This window comes from Pseudophryne corroboree, chromosome 6, assembly GCF_028390025.1.
Source record: "Pseudophryne corroboree isolate aPseCor3 chromosome 6, aPseCor3.hap2, whole genome shotgun sequence".
In the NCBI taxonomy this organism is placed as follows: domain Eukaryota; kingdom Metazoa; phylum Chordata; class Amphibia; order Anura; family Myobatrachidae; genus Pseudophryne; species Pseudophryne corroboree.
This window is the reverse complement of record NC_086449.1, coordinates 301731450-301750085: the sequence shown is the minus strand read 5'-3', so window position 1 is coordinate 301750085 and position 18636 is coordinate 301731450. Positions and strand designations below refer to the sequence as shown.

General features: G+C 45.8%; 1 protein-coding gene across 2 annotated transcripts in view; it reads left to right on the top strand.

The window, feature by feature from the left end:
• MYO1E (myosin IE) overlaps window positions 1–18636 on the top strand; it is a 347330-nt gene that overhangs the window by 313956 nt on the left and 14738 nt on the right. For both annotated transcript variants that reach the window (XM_063926190.1, XM_063926191.1), the window contains one exon: window positions 13483–13687. In XM_063926190.1, coding sequence (XP_063782260.1) covers window positions 13483–13687 — 205 coding nt within the window. The remainder of the gene's footprint in view (window positions 1–13482; window positions 13688–18636) is intronic.

Below are 18636 nucleotides of genomic sequence, written 5' to 3'. Positions count from 1 at the left end.
TTAAAAAGAGAGGGGGGACACTAAATTTAGGCGCAATATTGTTTATACAAGCAGCTATTGGGGAAAATTCACTCAGTGATAGTGTTTATCCCTACATTATATAGCGCTCTGGTGTGTGCTGGCATACTCTCTCTCTGTCTCCCCAAAGGGCTGTGTGGGGTCCTATCCTCAGTCAGAGCATTCCCTGTGTGTGTGCGGTGTGTCGGTACGGCTGTGTCGACATGTTTGATGAGGAGGCTTATGTGGAGGCGGAGCAGATGCCGATAAATGGGATGTCGCCCCCTGTGGGCCGACACCAGAGTGGATGGATAGGTGGAAGGTATTAACCGACAGTGTCAACTCCTTACATAAAAGGCTGGATGACGTAACAGCTATGGGACAGCCGGCTTCTCAGCCCGCGCCTGCCCAGGCGTCTCAAAGGCCATCAGGGGCTCAAAAACGCCCGCTCCCTCAGATGGCAGACACAGATGTCGACACGGAGTCTGACTCCAGTGTCGACGAGGTTGAGACATATACACAATCCACTAGGAACATCCGTTACATGATCCCGGCAATAAAAAATGTGTTACACATTTCTGACATTAACGCAAGTACCACTAAAAAAGGGTTTTATGTTTGGGGAGAAAAAGCAGGCAGTGTTTTGTTCCCCCATCAAATGAGTGAATGAAGTGTGAAAAAGCGTGGGTTCCCCCGATAAGAAACTGGTAATTTCTAAAAAGTTACTGATGGCGTACCTTTTCCCGCCAGAGGATAAGTTACGCTGGGAGATATCCCCTAGGGTGGATAAGGCGCTCACACGTTTGTCAAAAAAGGTGGCACTGCCGTCTTAGGATACGGCCACTTTGAAGGTACCTGCTGATAAAAAGCAGGAGGCTATCCTGAAGTCTGTATTTACACACTCAGGTACTAGACTGAGACCTGCAGATAGTGCTGCTGCAGCGTGGTCTGTAACCCTGTCAAACAGGGATACTATTTTGCGAACATAAGACGTCGTCTTATATATGAGGGATGCACAGAGGGATATTTTGCCGGCTGGCATCCAGAATTAATGCAATGTCCATTCTGTCAGGAGGGTATTAGAGACCCGACACTGGACAGGTGATGCTGACTTTAAAAGGCACATAGAGCCTTATAAGGGTGAGGAATTGTTTGGGGATGGTCTCTGGGACCTCGTATCCACAGCAACAGCTGGGAAGAAATTTTTTTACCTCAGGTTTCCTCACAGCCTAAGAAAGCACTGTATTATCAGGTACAGTCCTTTCGGCTTCAGAAAAGCAAGCGGGTCAAAGGCGCTTCCTTTCTGCACAGAGACGAGGGAAGAGGGAAAAAGCTGCACCAGTCAGCCAGTTCCCAGAATCAAAATTCTTCCCCCGCTTCCTCTGAGTCCACCGCATGACGCGGGGGCTCCACAGGCGTAGCCAGGTACGGTGGGGGGCCGCCTCAAAAATTTCAGCGATCAGTGGGCTCGCTCACAGGTGGATCCCTGGATCCTTCATGTAGTATCTCAGGGGTACAGGCTGGAATTCGAGGCGTCTCCCCCCCGCCGTTTCCTCAAATCTGCCTTGCCGACAACTCCCTCAGGCAGGGAGGCTGTGCTAGAGGCAATTCACAAGCTGTATTCCCAGCAGGTGATAGTCAAGGTGCCCCTACTTCAACAAGGACGGGGTTACTATTCCACACTGTTTGTGGTACCGAAACCGGACGGTTCGGTGAGACCCATTTTAAATTTGAAGTCCTTGAACACAAACATAAAAAAATTCAAGTTCAAGATGGAATCGCTCAGGGCGGTTATTGCAAGCCTGGAGGAGGGGGATTACATGGTATCCCTGGACATCAAGGATGCTTACCTACATGTCCCCATTTACCATCCTCACCAGGAGTACCTCAGATTTGTGGTACAGGATTGCCATTACCAATTCCAAACACTGCCGTTTGGACTGTCCACGGCACCGAGGGTCTTTACCAAGGTAATGGCAGAAATGATGATACTCCTTCGAAAAAAGGGAGTTTTTAATTATCCCGTACTGGACGATCTCCTTATAAAGGCGAGGTCCATGGAGCAGTTGTTGGTCGGAGTAGCACTATCTCGGGAAGTGCTACAACAGCACGGATGGATTCTATACATTCCAAAGTCACAGCTGGTTCCTACCACACGCCTGCTGTTCCTGGGGATGGTTCTGAACACAGAACAGAAAAAAGTGTTTCTCCCGCAGGAGAAAGCCAAGGAGCTGTCATCTCTAGTCAGAGACCTCCTGAAACCAAAACAGGTATCGGTGCATCACTGCACACGAGTCCTGGGAAAAATGGTAGCTTCTTACGAAGCAAAATTTCGTCAGGTTCCATGCAAGAACCTTTCAGTGGGACCTCTTGGACAAGTGGTCGGAATCGCATCTTCAGATGCATCGGCTGATAACCCTGTCTCCAAGGACCAGGGTATCTCTACTGTGGTGGCTGCAGAGTGCTCATCTTCAAGAGGGCCGCAGACTCTGCATACAGGACTGGGTCCTGGTAACCACGGATGCCAGCCTTCGAGGCTGGGGGGCAGTCACACAGGGAAGAAATTTCCAAGGACTTTGGTCAAGTCAGGAGTCGTCCCTACACATAAATATTCTGGAACTGAGGGCCGTTTACAATGCCCTAAGTCTGGCAAGGCCTCTGCTTCAAAACCAGCCGGTACTGATCCAATCAGACAACATCACGGCAGTCGCCCATGTAAACCGACAGGGCGGCACAAAAAGCGGGATGGCGATGGCAGAAGCCACAAGGATTCTCCGATGGGCGGAAAATCACGTCTTAGCACTGTCAGCAGTGTTCATTCCGGGAGTGGACAACTGGGAAGCAGACTTCCTCAGCAGACACGACCGACACCCGGGAGAGTGGGGACTTCATCCAGAAGTCTTCCAACTGTTGGTAAACCGTTGGGAAAGGCCACAGGTGGACATGATGGCGTCCCGCCTAAACAAAAAACTAAATATTGCGCCAGGTCAAGGGACCCTCAGGCAATAGCTGTGGACGCTCTAGTGACACCGTGGGTGTACCAGTCGGTTTATGTATTCCCTCCTCTGCCTCTCATACCAAAGGTACTGAGAATAATAAGAAAACGAGGAGTAAGAACGATACTCGTGGTTCCGGATGGGCCAAGAAGAGCTTGGTACCCAGAACTTCAAGAAATAATATCAGAGGACCCATGGCCTCTACCGCTCAGACAGGATCTGCTACAGCAGGGGCCCTGTCTGTTCCAAGACTTACCGCGGCTGCGTTGGACGGCATGGCGGTTGAATTCCGGATCCTAAAGCAAAAGGGCATTCCGGAGGAAGTCATTCCTACGCTGATAAAAGCCAGGAAAGAAGTAACCGCAAACCATTATCACCGTATTTGGCGAAAATATGTTGCGTGGTGTGAGGCCAGGAAGGCCCCAACAGAGGAATTTCAGCTGGGTCGTTTTCTGCACTTCCTACAGTCAGGAGTGACTATGGGCCTAAATTTGGGTTCCATTAAGGTCCAGATTTCGGCTCTGTCGATTTTCTTCCAGAAAGAACTGGCTTCACTGCCTGGAGTTCAGACATTTGTAAAGGGAGTGCTACATATTCAGCCCCTTTTTTGTGCCTTCTGTGGCACCTTGGGATCTCAACGTGGTGTTGAGTTTCTTAAAATCACATTGGTTTGAGCCACTTAAAACTGTGGATTTGAAATATCTCACGTGGAAAGTGGTCATGTTATTGGCCTTGGCTTCGGCCAGGCGTGTGTCCGAATTGGCGGCTTTGTCATGTAAAAGCACTTATCTGATTTTCCATATGGATAGGGCAGAATTGAGGACTCGTCCCCAGTTTCTCCCTAAGGTGGTATCAGCTTTTCACTTGGACCAACCTATTCTAGTGCCTGCGGCTACTAGGGACTTGGAAGATTCCAAGTTACTGGACGTAGTCAGGGCCTTAAAAATTTATATTTACAGGACGGCTGGAGTCAGGAAAACTGACTCGTTTTTTATCCTGTAGGCACCCAACAAAATAGGTGCTCCTGCTTCTAAGCAGACTATTGCTCGCTGAATTTGTAGCACAATTCAGCTGGAGCATTCTGCGGCTGGATTGCCGCATCCTAAATCAGTAACAGCCCATTCCACGAGGAAAGTGGGCTCATCTTGGGCGGCTGCCCGAGGTGTCTCGGCTTTACAACTTTGCCGAGCTGCAACTTGGTCAGGGGCAAACACGTTTGCTAAATTCTACAAATTTGATACCCTGGCTGAGGAGGACCTTGAGTTCTCTCATTCGGTGCTGCAGAGTCATCCGCACTCTCCCGCCCGTTTGGGAGCTTTGGTATAATCCCCATGGTCCTTACGGAGTTCCCAGCATCCACTAGGACGTCAGAGAAAATAAGATTTTACTCACCGGTAAATCTATTTCTCGTAGTCCGTAGTGGATGCTGGGCGCCCATCCCAAGTGCGGATTGTCTGCAATACTTGTATATAGTTATTGCCTAACTAAAGGGTTATTGTTGAGCCATCTGTTGAGAGGCTCAGTTATATTTCATACTGTTAACTGGGTATAGTATCACGAGTTATACGGTGTGATTGGTGTGGCTGGTATGAGTCTTACCCGGGATTCAAAATCCTTCCTTATTGTGTCAGCTCTTCCGGGCACAGTATCCTAACTGAGGTCTGGAGGAGGGGCATAGAGGGAGGAGCCAGTGCACACCAGATAGTACCTAATCTTTCTTTTAGAGTGCCCAGTCTCCTGCGGAGCCCGTCTATCCCCCATGGTCCTTACAGAGTTCCCAGCATCCACTACGGACTACGAGAAATAGATTTACCGGTGAGTAAAATCTTATTTTTTTATAACTTTGTGTATTAAACAAAGTTTGTGTACATTGAGCCATTAGAAAACAAAGGTTTCACTATCTCACTCTCACTGAAAAAAATCCGTATTTCGGAATATTTGGATATGGGATACTCAACCTGTATACTGAACCTTTAACCAAAATGAACAGAATATTCTTCAAATCTAAACCCTTGGTCTTAAATCTGACTCTCTTAATGTATCTGTGTCCACAGCCAATAACGGATCAGAAAATTGTCTGATCTTAGAATCTTATTCTTTGTGTTTAATGTAAATCAGTGGCTTGAAGTGCTGCTTCCTGTAAGGAAATGAATGAAATGAAATAAGAAGCGCCAGGCTTACATATGTGGTTACGTGGAAGTCTGTGCACATGTTATCAGATATCTTCCTGCTTTAGCGGTATTACATAAGGGGCACATCTAAGGGCACTCCACAAACTAATTTCAAATAGCACTGTTTTATTTTAATATTATTATTATTATTATTATTATTATTATTATTATATAAAAAAATATCAAATGTGCAGAGCATGTCTATACAAAGGAAATACAATATTTATATCAATATTAGGAAAATTAAATGCAACTTTAAAAACAAGGACAGATCAGCAAAGTCTGATATTAAAAAGCTATCTGAAACTTTGTTTGTTTACAAGTCAACGTGTCTGTCTGTCTGTCTTTTATTTGCAGTAGTTTGAAATCCCGATAGCACTAATGTATTTTACATATAATTGATGTAGCTGGAGTGACACTGTCCATTTTTGCACATAAATATTTCATAGCTCTCCCTTGGAGTCATGTGTCATTTGCCCAGGGCACCTCTTAATGACCTCTCCTTCCTTAGTTCCTGGAATAGCGCTCTCGCCAGACAAGGCATTAGCAATAATTTTTTTGTAATTTTTTTATTGCATATAATGGATATGCAAAAAATGTATACCTTACTGTAGACTGAATATGGCGAATTTGTGGCTGTCCAACTCTTAGGGCATGCTGTTACTTGTAGCTCCACATCGTCCATATCCCCGCAGACCTTGCTATGGTCTGTAATTCTACTATGTGGGTGACCCATTTTTTTTATAATTTAGCGGCAGATGTACTAAGTAACTAAGCCTTGGAGAGTGATAAAGTGGAAAGAGATAAACTACGAACTGTACTTGTCTGTAAGTTTTCAAACACAGCCTGTAACATGGCAGTTAGGAGCAAATTGGCTTGTACTTTATCACTCTCCACGGCTTAGTACATGGGGTAAATGTTAAAGCATGCGAGTTGCAGGTAGCTGCAAGATTTCGGCTATTAAGTCATGAGATTTACAGTGGCAATTTAGAAATCATCATAGTTTTGCCTTTTAAAATGCTTCCACGTTAAATCTAGCAGTTAGATTGATAAACTTACGTGGCTACCTGCAAGCTATTATATTTAGGGTCCCCTCCTCTAAACAACTCCTTGTTCATTGTGTCAGAATTTAATTAACCTACCGACTTTGGAGTGTGGGCAGAAACCGGTACAATCAGAAGAAACAAGCAAAACGCAGGGGCCGCATGCAAGCTCCACACAAATAGTTATATGGGGTGTATTCAGTATCAAACGCATCTGACATGCGTTCACATTCTCCCCAGCCCTGCCATAATGCACACGCACAGGACCCTCACAGTGCGTGCGTGGGCCGGGGAAATGCGGTCACATCTCAGTCATGCGGTTGCCTCTGCCTAATTGATAGGCAGAGGCGTTCGCGGGGCGGCAACACAGCGTCGCAGGGGCGTTGACTTGCATTGGGCATGTTGTCAGAAACGGGGTGGGTTTGGGGTGGCCGCGTGACCCAAAAAATCGCTGCTCTGCGCCTGCCTTTGCAGCCTGGCTACGGAGGCGGGGGGGCTTCCACAAATCAGCAATGCTGGGCAGCCTCCAGAATGCGATTTTATCATTAGCAGATTTGCTAAGATTACAAAACTGCTGTAGGCAGGAGGATTAAGGAGCTCCCTGGACAAAACATCCTGCAAACATCCTGGGCTCTATTTCAAGCTGCCTCCTAGCTCTAATCCCGACTATCAGCTCTGGGGAAGCGGCGGGCACCACCGGAAGACCCCTGCAGGAGTTCCCAGCTCGCGCCAGCCGCCGCCCGCATCTCGGGCCTAGGCCGCTGTTGAATCCCCGGCCTCGATTTCCGGAGCTCCGCCGGGCCGTCGCGGGCGCGTGCGCTGCGCGGACCCGCGGTGACGACTGCATCCCACAGCGCCCGAGGTGTGCGGCGCCCCCCCTCCTGCACCCCTGGATACCTTACCGGGACACTCATATTCCTCTGGTGCCTGAGGTCAGTGAAGCTGCTTGAGGAGGGGAGAGTCTGTGGGCCCGGCGGCCATCTTGGCTGCAGCTTCCAGTGCACTTCCTCCCTGTATGAAGCTGTGTCTATGAGGGGAGTGCAGGGCTGAGGGAACTGAGGAGGACCATACTGCCCTATCTATCTATCACTGCCAGTCTACATTATACTATATATTTTGCAGGGACTCTCTGGTCCCCCTTCCTCTTTCTGTATTACTGCTGGATGTCCTGGGCCCTGGAGTGCTGTCGATATTGCATTTATCATCCACTGCTGTACTTTCTGACACTGAATATCGGGACTTTGAGCGCAGCTTGGGCCTTGATACTATGGTGAGGGGCGGCCAGAGTGCGGCCGCGGCTAAATTGGAGAAGTTTGCCCGCCAGCCTGCTGCCCAGCCGACGCAGTCATCTCCTAAGCCCTCCCCTCCTACCAGACCGACTCCCCCGGCCGGGGCTGACTCGGGTGCAACCATGCAGCCATCTGCTCCTTCCATTCAACAGGTCCTGGAGGCCATAGCGGCCAGCGAACAACGCCTGTCAGACAAAATGGAGAAGGTGCAGTGCGATTTATCATTGCTGCGCCAGGACGTCCAGCGAGTCCGGGAGAGAGTGGGCGAAACCGAGACGCGGGTCTCTAATCTGGAGGACCTCAGCGGCCCTCTGCAGCGGTCTGTATCTGCGGTTACACAGCAAGTCTCGACGCTGCAAACTAAACTCCTGGATATGGAGGGTCGACTTCGCAGAAATAATGTGAGATTCGTGGGCCTACCTGAAAGGGAGGAAGGGGCACATCCCGAGGAATTCCTGGAGACCTGGCTGAAAGAGGCGTATGGCCCTGAATCCTTTACATCCCAGTTCGCAGTGGAGCGGGCTCATCGGGTACCTTTCAGGCCTTTGCCCCCAGGCGCACCGCCACGAACATTTATTGCCAAGTTTTTGCACTATAAACATCGGGACTCTGTCTTGCGCCTGGGTCGTGCGAAGGGCCCCCTGCTTCGGAACGGTGTCCGAGTGTCAGTGTTTCCGGATTTTGCAGCGTGCGTCCAAAAAGACCGGGCTCAGTTTATGCCCATCAAGCGACATCTTCGTGACCTGAATCTCCCCTATTCGATGCTGTTCCCCTCTAGGCTGCGTGTGGTGGCGGATGGGGAAACCAAGTTCTTCAGCTCTCCGAGGGAGGCGGCGGCCTGGCTGGACAGATATGCTCCAGGTGTCCGCCAGCTGGCTCCGGACTGACACCCAGATTTCTTCCTACACGGGCCCGCAGTCTGCAAGTATAAGTCCGGGGAGCTTCCTCGTGTTTTAGTGGTTCTGGACTTTGCTGTATAGTGTTATAAGCGCATAAGTTTAGTTTTTGTTTTTTTGGATCTGTATGCCGCGCATAGAACTGCCGTAGGCTTTCAGATCTCCAGGGTTAGAGTTCTGTTAGGGAAATGTGTATGCCACAGTTCGGGGAGGTATACGGGGAGGGGGGATGTTATGGGGCTGCTGCTTGTTTCTCTGTATTTTTTTTGTTTCCTTTTTTCGTTTTTTGGTTTCTATATATTTACTTGCCAAATTGTGAGGTGATGTTCTGTTATTTAAAGGGGTCTGGCTCGGGGCCCGGGGCCTGCGGACGATATGGTTTCAGGAGTGGAGCGCTGTACGTTGTAGATGCCCAGATAGCGTTGATAATGGGACTTCTCCTTCACTTTGTAGGAGATATGAGTGAGGTGTCCCGGACGGTACACTGGTTGTCATGTCTGCCTTAAAAAGTTTGGCGTGGAATGTCCGGGGCATTAATAATAAAGTAAAGCGATCCCTCGTATTTAAAATGATTAGGAAGTATGGCCCGGACATTATTTGCTTGAGTGAAACTCATTTAGAGGGCAATAGACTGTTGTCGCTCCGCAGGCCTTGGGTGGGTTGGGCATATCATTCCTCTCACTCCTCCTCTTCCCGAGGGGTGTCGGTTATGATAAAGAGGTCTGTACAGTTTGAGTTGATCACGGTAAATACGGACCCATATGGTAGGTTTGTGTTCCTAGAATGTAAATTGAACTCCCGCAATTTCTTCCTATTGTCTGTGTATATTCCTCCCCCGTTCTCGTATGATGTCCTACAGAAGGCCGCCTCATTTATTGCTTCTTCCCCTCATACTCCTGTCATTTGTCTGGGGGACTTTAATAATGTGTTGAATGTTTCTTTGGACAGATGGAGGTCTCCTAGGGATTCAGGGGCGGGGGGCGGCCCGTCTACGTCTAATTCTAAGTTTGCAGATTTTCTACATAGTATGCAATGGGTGGATGTCTGGAGGGTTCGGTACCCTACGCTTAGGCAATACTCCTGCTTCTCCAGTACGTATGGCTCCTTTTCCAGAATCGACCTGGCCCTGGTCTCGCCTGAGCTCTTACCTAGTATAACGGATGTCCACTATGAGGCACGGGGGGTGTCTGATCATTCGCCCCTGCTGCTGTCTCTGGATGTGGAATGCCGGAGAGGACAGTCATATTGGAGGTTGCATCCGTCCTGGTTGGCCCAGCTGGACGACTGCCCGGATTTAGCGTCCAAGTGGGAGGGGTTTTATGCGGATAATGTGGGCTCGGCTCCAGCACCGGTTGTATGGGATACATTCAAAGCGTATTTACGCGGTACACTGATCGGCAAAATTGCCGCCCACAAGATGGCGTGCAGGGCGACGGAGAGGCAGCTTGAAGTTGAATGCAGGGATCTTGAGACCCGCTATTTGGCTGAGGGCACCTCTGCGCTAAGGGCTCGCTGGCTGGTGGCTCAGGAGGCCTGGTTAGCTCACATTTCGGATAAAAATGCACGCTCCCTTCTGTTTAGGGCCACTAATATCCATATGCAGGCGGACAGACCGGGTAGCTTACTGGCCCATTTGGTGCATTATGACCGTCCTGGAACCACGATAGTGCAGATGTCTAGTCCGGACGGCTCCACGGTAGATAACACCCCTGACATTGCGCAGCTGTTCCTCTCATACTATAAAGAGGTCTATGACACTCAGCTGACGTGCTCCATGGAGGACTTAGACATGTATCTGACCGATATACCCCTTCCCAAACTTTCCCTCGAGGCTAGAGACGTTCTGGACGCGCCCTTGACTTTGGAGGAGGTGACGGCGGCGGTGGAGATGTCTCCCAATGGCAAGTCCCCGGGAAGCGACGGTATTCCCACTGAGCTGTATAAACAGTACATACAGTTCTTTGGCCCTAAGCTGCATGAAATGTATGCTGATATCTTTACCACTAATCAACTTCCTCCCTCAATGTCCGAGGCCATTATTATAGTACTCCCAAAGCCCGGTAAGGATCCCAGACTCTTGGAGTCCTACAGGCCGATTTCACTTATCCCTACCGATGCCAAGATCCTGGCGAAAATCCTTGCGGTCCGACTCAACTTAGTTATTAAATCTATAATACATCCGGATCAATCCGGCTTCATGCCGGGGAAATCCACGTCCATTAATTTGCGCAGGCTGTACACTATTTTGCAGGCTCCTCATGACTTCCCCTCGGATGCAGTTGTGGTTTCAATGGATGCGGCTAAGGCATTCGACAGCGTCGACTGGTCCTACCTGTGGGGAGTCATGGATTGTATGGGCTTCGGCCCTAATTTTATACGATGGGTCAAACTGCTATATCAAAGTCCGCGCGCCAGGATCTTGGTCAACTGCTACATTTCTTCCTCCTTTTCTTTGTCACGGGGCACCAGACAAGGTTGCCCCCTTTCTCCAGCCTTGTTTGCCATAGCCATCGAGCCTCTGGCTTGTTTGGTGAGGTCACACCCGGGCATTGGGGGAGTTGATACGGGCCCCTGCACTGACAAAATAGCCCTTTATGCGGATGACCTGTTGTTATTCCTCCACGATTATGTTGTGGATATGCCTATCGTGTTGCAGGTCATAGAGAAATTTGGTGATTTTTCTGGTCTCCGCATAAACTGGTCCAAATCATCTATAATGCCCATTATGGGCTCTCCTCCCCAGGTCCCGAGGCTCTCCCTGCCGCTATGCTGGACAGGCCAGTTTAAGTACCTTGGAATCCAGGTTACTAACGACCCCTCGGACTTTATACCCTTGAATCTTGACCCACTTGTACAGCTAATTGTACGCCAGTCAAGAACCTGGTGTAAACTCCCGCTAACAATGACGGGTAGGGTTAGCCTCATTAAGATGGTAGTTTTGCCCAAACTATTGTATGTTCTCTCGCAATCCCCTGTGTACGTCTTTCCGGCCTTTTTTAAGAAATTAAATAGTATATTAACGTCTTTGATCTGGGCCAATAAAAGGCCTAGAATAAAATTAAATACACTCACCAGACAAAAAGTTGATGGAGGCTTGGCCTTGCCTCACTTCCAACTATATTACTATGCGGCCCAGTTGACACATATAGGTATTTGGCTCCGAGGAGGGGAGGATGCTGGTTTATACTGGGCGTTTCTTAGGTGTTATTATCCTGATCTCTCCCCGGTACAGGTTCTGGTGGGAGGGAGCGCTTCCAGATTTTCGCCTCCTATTGTTTTTCAGGCCATGAAAATCTGGATAGCTATGAAGGGTCTGCTCAGGTATGATAGTATGGACCCGGACACTCCCCTTTGGCACTCTACATCGCTCCATGAACTGGGGTCTCTGGAGGGTGGGGCGGTATGGGCCCCGTATTCCATCATTTCTATATCCCAACTGTATAGCGCTGGAGCAATTAAATCGTTTCAGCAACTAAGGGAGGAGTTTGGTCTCCCGAACTCTTATTTTTATAGATTTCTGCAGCTCAGGCACGCCTTGCAATCGCAGTTCCGGGATTCCCCCCCGGGGCTCCTCCCCTTTCCCATAAAAACCTTTTTGCAGTCATTGGGTCGAGTTAAGGTGATCTCCTTCACTTACTCGTACCTTCTTACAATAATTCATGCAGACCCGCTCTCGAATCTTCGGGAGCGCTGGGAGCACGACTTGGGCCCCATAGATGTGGAAGATTGGGAGGTTGCGCTGGGGAACTCGAGCCAGGTCACCAAATCACTACGGTTCCAACAGATACAACTCTTTATTCTGCATAGAACATATATGACACCAAATAGACTCACCAGATTTGGGGCTGGGGGAGTTGCCAGTTGTCCCAAATGCGGGGCTGCTGGAGGATCCTTCTGGCACCTTGTGTGGGAATGTCCATCCTTACAGGCGTTTTGGGCGGGGGGCGGGTCGATTCTGGAACATACGGGGATAATGAGAGATATGCTGACCCCGAGATTTTGTATTTTGGGGGTGGGCGGACCGGACTCTGAGTCTGGGCGGGAGGGCATATATGCCCGCAGTATGTGCGCCCTTGCCAAGGTGTGCATTGCGCTGACATGGATGGCTCCGCATTCTCCTACGGTATCCACATTTAAAGCTTTGGTGAATGACACCCTACTGAAGGACCGCTATATATATATATATATATATGAAAAATAATGCTCTTACCAAATACGAGAAAATATGGTCCCCTTGGATCAGCTCATCATACTCATCCCTTGCCCTTCAGATTTAGGGTGTATTGGCACTACCGGTGGTGTGCTCTCTGGGCCTCGTGGTACCGAACCGGACTCCTATCCCCTTATTCTATTTATATTATCATTGTACCTCACCTCATACAATTATGTATCTCTAGGCTTGAAGGTTTTGTGTTGTTTATTTGTTTTTTTTCTTTCTCTCAGGGGGGTTGTGGGCTATATCTGGCCCGCTAGTTGGGATGTTTCTTAAAATATTTCGGGGAGAAAATTGAAAATGTTAAGTATGCGGATTATGATCTGATTACGGACTTCAGAAAATCTGTATAATGCGGGTTGAAAGTATTTGGAACTGTATCTTCCTGGAATGTCTATTCTTATGTATCTATATTGATGGGGGAAGTATTTGACCAAGTGTATTGTATAATGCCAATTGTGTTTCCCAGCATACACTGCTATGTCTGTATCGTTAACTATTTTGTTGAATAAAAATACTCTTAAAAAAAAAAGATTACAAAACTGCTAATGAAGCTGAATGAGGGCCTATGAATGGGAACCAAACTTATAACCTCCGTTATGTGAGACAGTCATACTGACCATTACACCATCCATGCTGCCACATGTGACAAATATGCAGAATGATCTCAAGCGGTTTTCCATAAGGTGGTATCTATTGCAGTTGGGTTATATTAAGCAATTGAAGAAACCCCATTTATGGTCAATTTCTCCTTGTATTACAGTGTTTATAAGCTTTACATTTGTTTCACAGCTCTTGTTCACATTTCCTGCTAGATTACATGTATTTGATTTCCATTGCCTTTTTATTCATTACAGTACTAACCTTTTCACTACAGGATCCCATCAGAATGGGGGGATACAGAGCTATCAATACGGGCACCAGCAGCAGAAACCTGGAAAGCCATTAAATAACTCCAGAACCTCCCATCCATCTTTGGACCACCCAACTTTACCACGGCAAGTTGCTGGCGCGACCTCCAGAAATCCCCAGCAGCCACAGAGCTTAGACTTTCTTCGTGTGCCAGACCAAGGTGTTGCAGGGTAAGACTTATTCAGCAGCTAATTAAATTATCGTTACCTTTGGCCAATACTCTATAATGGAGTTCATTTACCAAGAGAAGTCCTTTTTTTTTTTTTTTTTTTCTCTTGGTTGGATTGACACTGATTGATAAAAATAGTCCTCCTTTTTTATGGGTATAGAACACACTGTTGGCATGATCTTTAAATGGATTATAGAATAGCTTCAATGTGATTAATGAATACTAATACGTTTCCAACAGGGTTTCTTTCATGGCCTATGCATGCAGAAAGATCTTCGCTTTGTGGCAGAGACTGCCACCCTGTGGCAAAACGTCCATTGTAATTTGTGCATTATGAAACAAGTTATTCCTTACTGGGATTGAAAATGATCACTTTTTGTCTCTTGCTATATGATGTAAAGTACTTTTCTAGGAAATTCCTTGTAGAGATGTAGACAATGAACCCTGTTATCTCTGAGCAGCATACTGTTCTGCTTTTCTTCTCAACTTATTTAGGAGCTGAAATAAAAGGTGTATAAATATTGTAAAAACGGGTTCTTCACCTCTTATGACATCACTTACTTACTTTTGCACAATTGCGTGGACATAACTATGGACTTGTGTGGCAAGATGTCCTTGATTAGCTGTAGTAGCATTCCCTGGACAAGGCAGGCTGACCATAGCAGTGCCTGCTTCTGTGGGATACTGTAATGAACTTCAAGGGGTGACTGGCACAATTTCTTTTTAGATGTTCTCATTTGAGCAAAGCACTTGTGCAGGTACTGATGGGGATTCAAATATGGAATGAGGGGCCCAATGTATGAGCATATTTGATAGGACCACATTTACACATAAAAATATATACGGCTTCTCTGTATGTTTTCTGGTGTATGACATCTTGCAAGTTTAATTTTTTTGGGGGATTCTTATCAATCTTAAGTCCATTGTTAATTATTAAGTTTAAGAAACACTTTGCTGGTCTCTAGACATTTTTGATTGATAAGGTCCATGGGATTTAGAGCAAAGCGGATGGGTGACTTCTGAGGCCCCTGCTGTTTAGATTGAAGGGCTGAACGGAAGCTAACAAAGCTTTCAGCAAGGCTATCTGATATTCTTTCAATGCTGACCTTGTTGAATCGGGAAACATACAATTGTGAGCATTGTGCTATGCACAGCATGTTGATAGAGTGTGAAAGACCCTTTAACATTTTTAGGCCTATGTATTCATACACTTACTACATAAGCATTACATTGTCCTGTTTCTCAGGGAAAAAATTGTGTTTTCATCATAAAAGGTGAAATTAGCATTAGCGAGCAGAGGGGGAACTAGGGAAAGCATTGGTGAGGCAGTGTACTCTGCTTTGATTAGATGACGGAGTGTTAGAATCTGAAGTTTCTCTAGAATTCAGAATCAGTGGCACATTTTATTGGAATCCAGAGTCAGTGGCACATTTTATTGGAATCCAGAGTCAGTGGCACATTTTATTGGAATCCAGAATCAGTGGCACATTTTATTGGAATCCAGAGTCAGTAATACATTTTATTGGAATCCACAGTCAGTGGCACATTTTATTGGAATCCAGAATCAGTGGCACATTTTATTGGAATCCAGAGTCAGTAATACATTTTATTGGAATCCACAGTCAATGGCACATTTTGTTGGAATCCAAAGTCAGTGGCACATTTTATTGGAATCCAAAGTCAGTGGCACATTTTATTGGAATCCACAGTCAGTGGCACAATTTATTGGAATACAGAGTCTGTGGATTCCAATAATATGTACTACACTGTCAGTGGCACAATTTATTGGAATCCAGAGTCAGTGGCACATTTTATTGGACAACTTTTAGCTGTCATTTAATTTTTTTTCTAGTCAGAAACCTATGATAAAAAAAGCAAAAAAAAGCAAGTTGTCAATCAAGACCAACAGAGAAATTACATCTAGGGCAGAATTCAATTGTCTGAAATGTGGGCATCCCCAAAAATTCCGGTAACACAAAGTGCATGTTTTCCTGTGCACCTTAACGGCTTGGTGGCCGCGAAGTGGCAGAAAAACAGTAGGTATAACCACCTTGCAGACATCACCGCTACTTTATTTGCCCTAGAATCTGATCACTATAACTATCTACCTCTATGTATTTCAACCCATATATTTTATAATTTACCAAGTTTTTCCCTTCCCCCACTACGAGAGCTCTCCTTGAACCAAGCCCACTGAATCCTGTCTGTATAAATGAAATACTGTATAGGTACATTTTTACAAATAAAGAGTTAAGATTAATTAGAAATATTTATTTGGCACCAGATTCCGTTTGAAGGATGTGCTTTTTGTCTTTCTCTATACCGAAGACAGCAGAAAAGCTCTTAATGACATTGCAGTTTAGAGTAAGATTATATGATCAGGGTTTTCTGCAGTGCAGTAAGCGGAGACATGGTTGCACTGTGAAGCAAAACAAGAGACCACAGTAAAATTGGCCAATGTAAGTCAAAGACTCTTTGTACTCGGCAGCTGGGGCTAACCAGCTTGATGTTTTAATACTGAGACAATGTTGATTTAACTACAGTAAGGCAGCAGTGCAAAAACCACAGCTCGCTATAAAAATGTGCCATGAAACAAATATTACACACGAAAAACAGCTTGGGCAATGAAATTATACATACGCTGTAAAAACTGGTTGATAAGTTAGAACAGGAAGAAAAAAGAAAAAATATATAGAGAGAGTGAGTATGAAAGTCATGCAGGATATGACACGTTGCTAAACTTCAAAATCAGAATATTATATTTATTGCTACGTAGCTGTAAATTCATTGTATACTGTATGTGTGTTTAGACACGTACATCTACACAGCAGCCAATGTTGATTGTAGGGTAATGTGAGTGATGCTTGTGGTTCGTGAAATTTCAATTCAGATTAATTTCAAAATTGTAGTAGAAAGTGGATTAATGCAAAAGTGAAAGCAATTTGCTCTAATGACGTTCTTACCTTTTCTATGACTTTTTGGCTTACATGTACATCCTCTCGCAGTATATACTAAATACATTGCTTATCTTGCTCTATCAGTGTATTGCCTGGACACTTTTTTTCCACTGGAAATCTGTAACCTGCATTATCTCTAACATAGTGAGAGGCACCAGGAAGCCCTAGAGCAGGGGTGGGGCAATAAGTGGCCTTCAGTTTGTTGTTGAACTACGCATCCCAGCATGCCCTGCAACAGTTTTGCTATTTGGCCATGCTAAAATGGTTGCAGGGAATACTGGGGTGTGTAGTTCAATAACAGCTGGATGTTCGCTTATTGCCCACCTCTGCCCTAGAGACACATGTGTAACACTGAACCTTTACCTGCGCTGTCATTTCCTTACTGCTTTCTTGTCCTATCTGTTTGTTATAACTTGTAATGCTAGTGTAAAATGCCTGCTGGTATGTTTTTACAGATAGGAGCCTTTGTTTTATTTCAAATTATTTCTGAGATTACGGGCAGCCTCTTCATGGCTAGAGAGTACCCGTGCAGCCCCAGAAGTGTACCAGGCTGCCTATCACTGCTGTAGCATCATTAGCCTTCTCTGTGCTCCCTATTACCAAGAGTGCTCTGTGGCATCCAGAACACAAGCCAACTTCCCACACTCATCTCGTCATGGACTGGTGCTCACCATCTGCTAGTGTCAGCGTCATGGACCCGACACCTGTCCTCAAAGACACAACCGTGAATGAAAACAAACTGAGTGCACATCAGTGCCATACTGCTGACAGATAAACATAAATACATACAGAACACAAGTAGCAATGTATAGCTGGATGATTATTCTATGTATAGAATCTATTTCTTGCTCAATGCTGATACCATCTGTGTTACTATATAGGGTAATTCTAACTGTACTAAAAAATGGCAAAACACTCAAGATAAAGGAAAAAGGAATTATAAGAAACCTTGTAGACCAAGGGTTTCATTTAACCTTTTAGGAACCACTGAATCGACCCTAAAGGCCCACCTTGACTCATATTGTAATAGTAATTTGGGGTGATCACCCCCATGTGTGAGAGGGGGAATGTGATCTATAATTTGGAGCCCTCCACTTTTAATATTAGTTGAACTAAGTGATATACTACCGTAATATATTCAGTATCTGTGTACTGAATTAAGGAGTTAACCTCAACCACCCCATACAGTATAAGGAATATAAGGGACATCATTCTATCCTAATTTAACATATTGAACCTATGGGCTATTTTATTCTCAACTTAATTATAATAGCATAACCCAGGGCCTGGACTAGTTCTTACTCAGTTTGTGCTCCATGGAATACTCTGTGAGAATACATTATTTGTATATTAAACTTTCTGATAGTAGACCGGTTATATATCCAGGAATAATTCTCCACAAATTCAGTAAGTTGAATACAGTTGTATCGATCTGTCATCAACTACGTCATGTTACTATAGTACCACTGTGCCTAGCATGTGCTGTCTATCATGCATGTCATTCTCTATTTTCTCATGTGCTTAGCGTCCAGTCATGTAGGATGTGAGTTTGAATTTTGGCCAGTTGTTTTTCCCTACTCTTGTGTTGTGGCGTTGATCACTATAGTAACGCAACAGATGATAGTACGATTTCTATTAGTTTCAGGATCACGTGAAGGACCAATCGGAAGCCACAGTCTCTGTGAAGCTGTTAAGTGAAACGTATAAGACCTTTTAGAGTGCAATATAGTATGGGTTACATATTGCTGCCCTCTTACATTGTAGCTCTCTTTAGTTCCAGCTCCACAGCATTCCATCTTAATAAAATTATTTGTAAATTACTCACCACTAACATAATAATGGTAAATGTTCTAATATGTAAATACTAAACTATTCATATACAGGTTGAGTATTTCTTATCCAAAATGCTTGGGACCACAAGCATTTTGGATATCGGATATTTCCGTATTTTGGAATAATTGCATACCATAGTGAGATATCATGGCGATGGTAC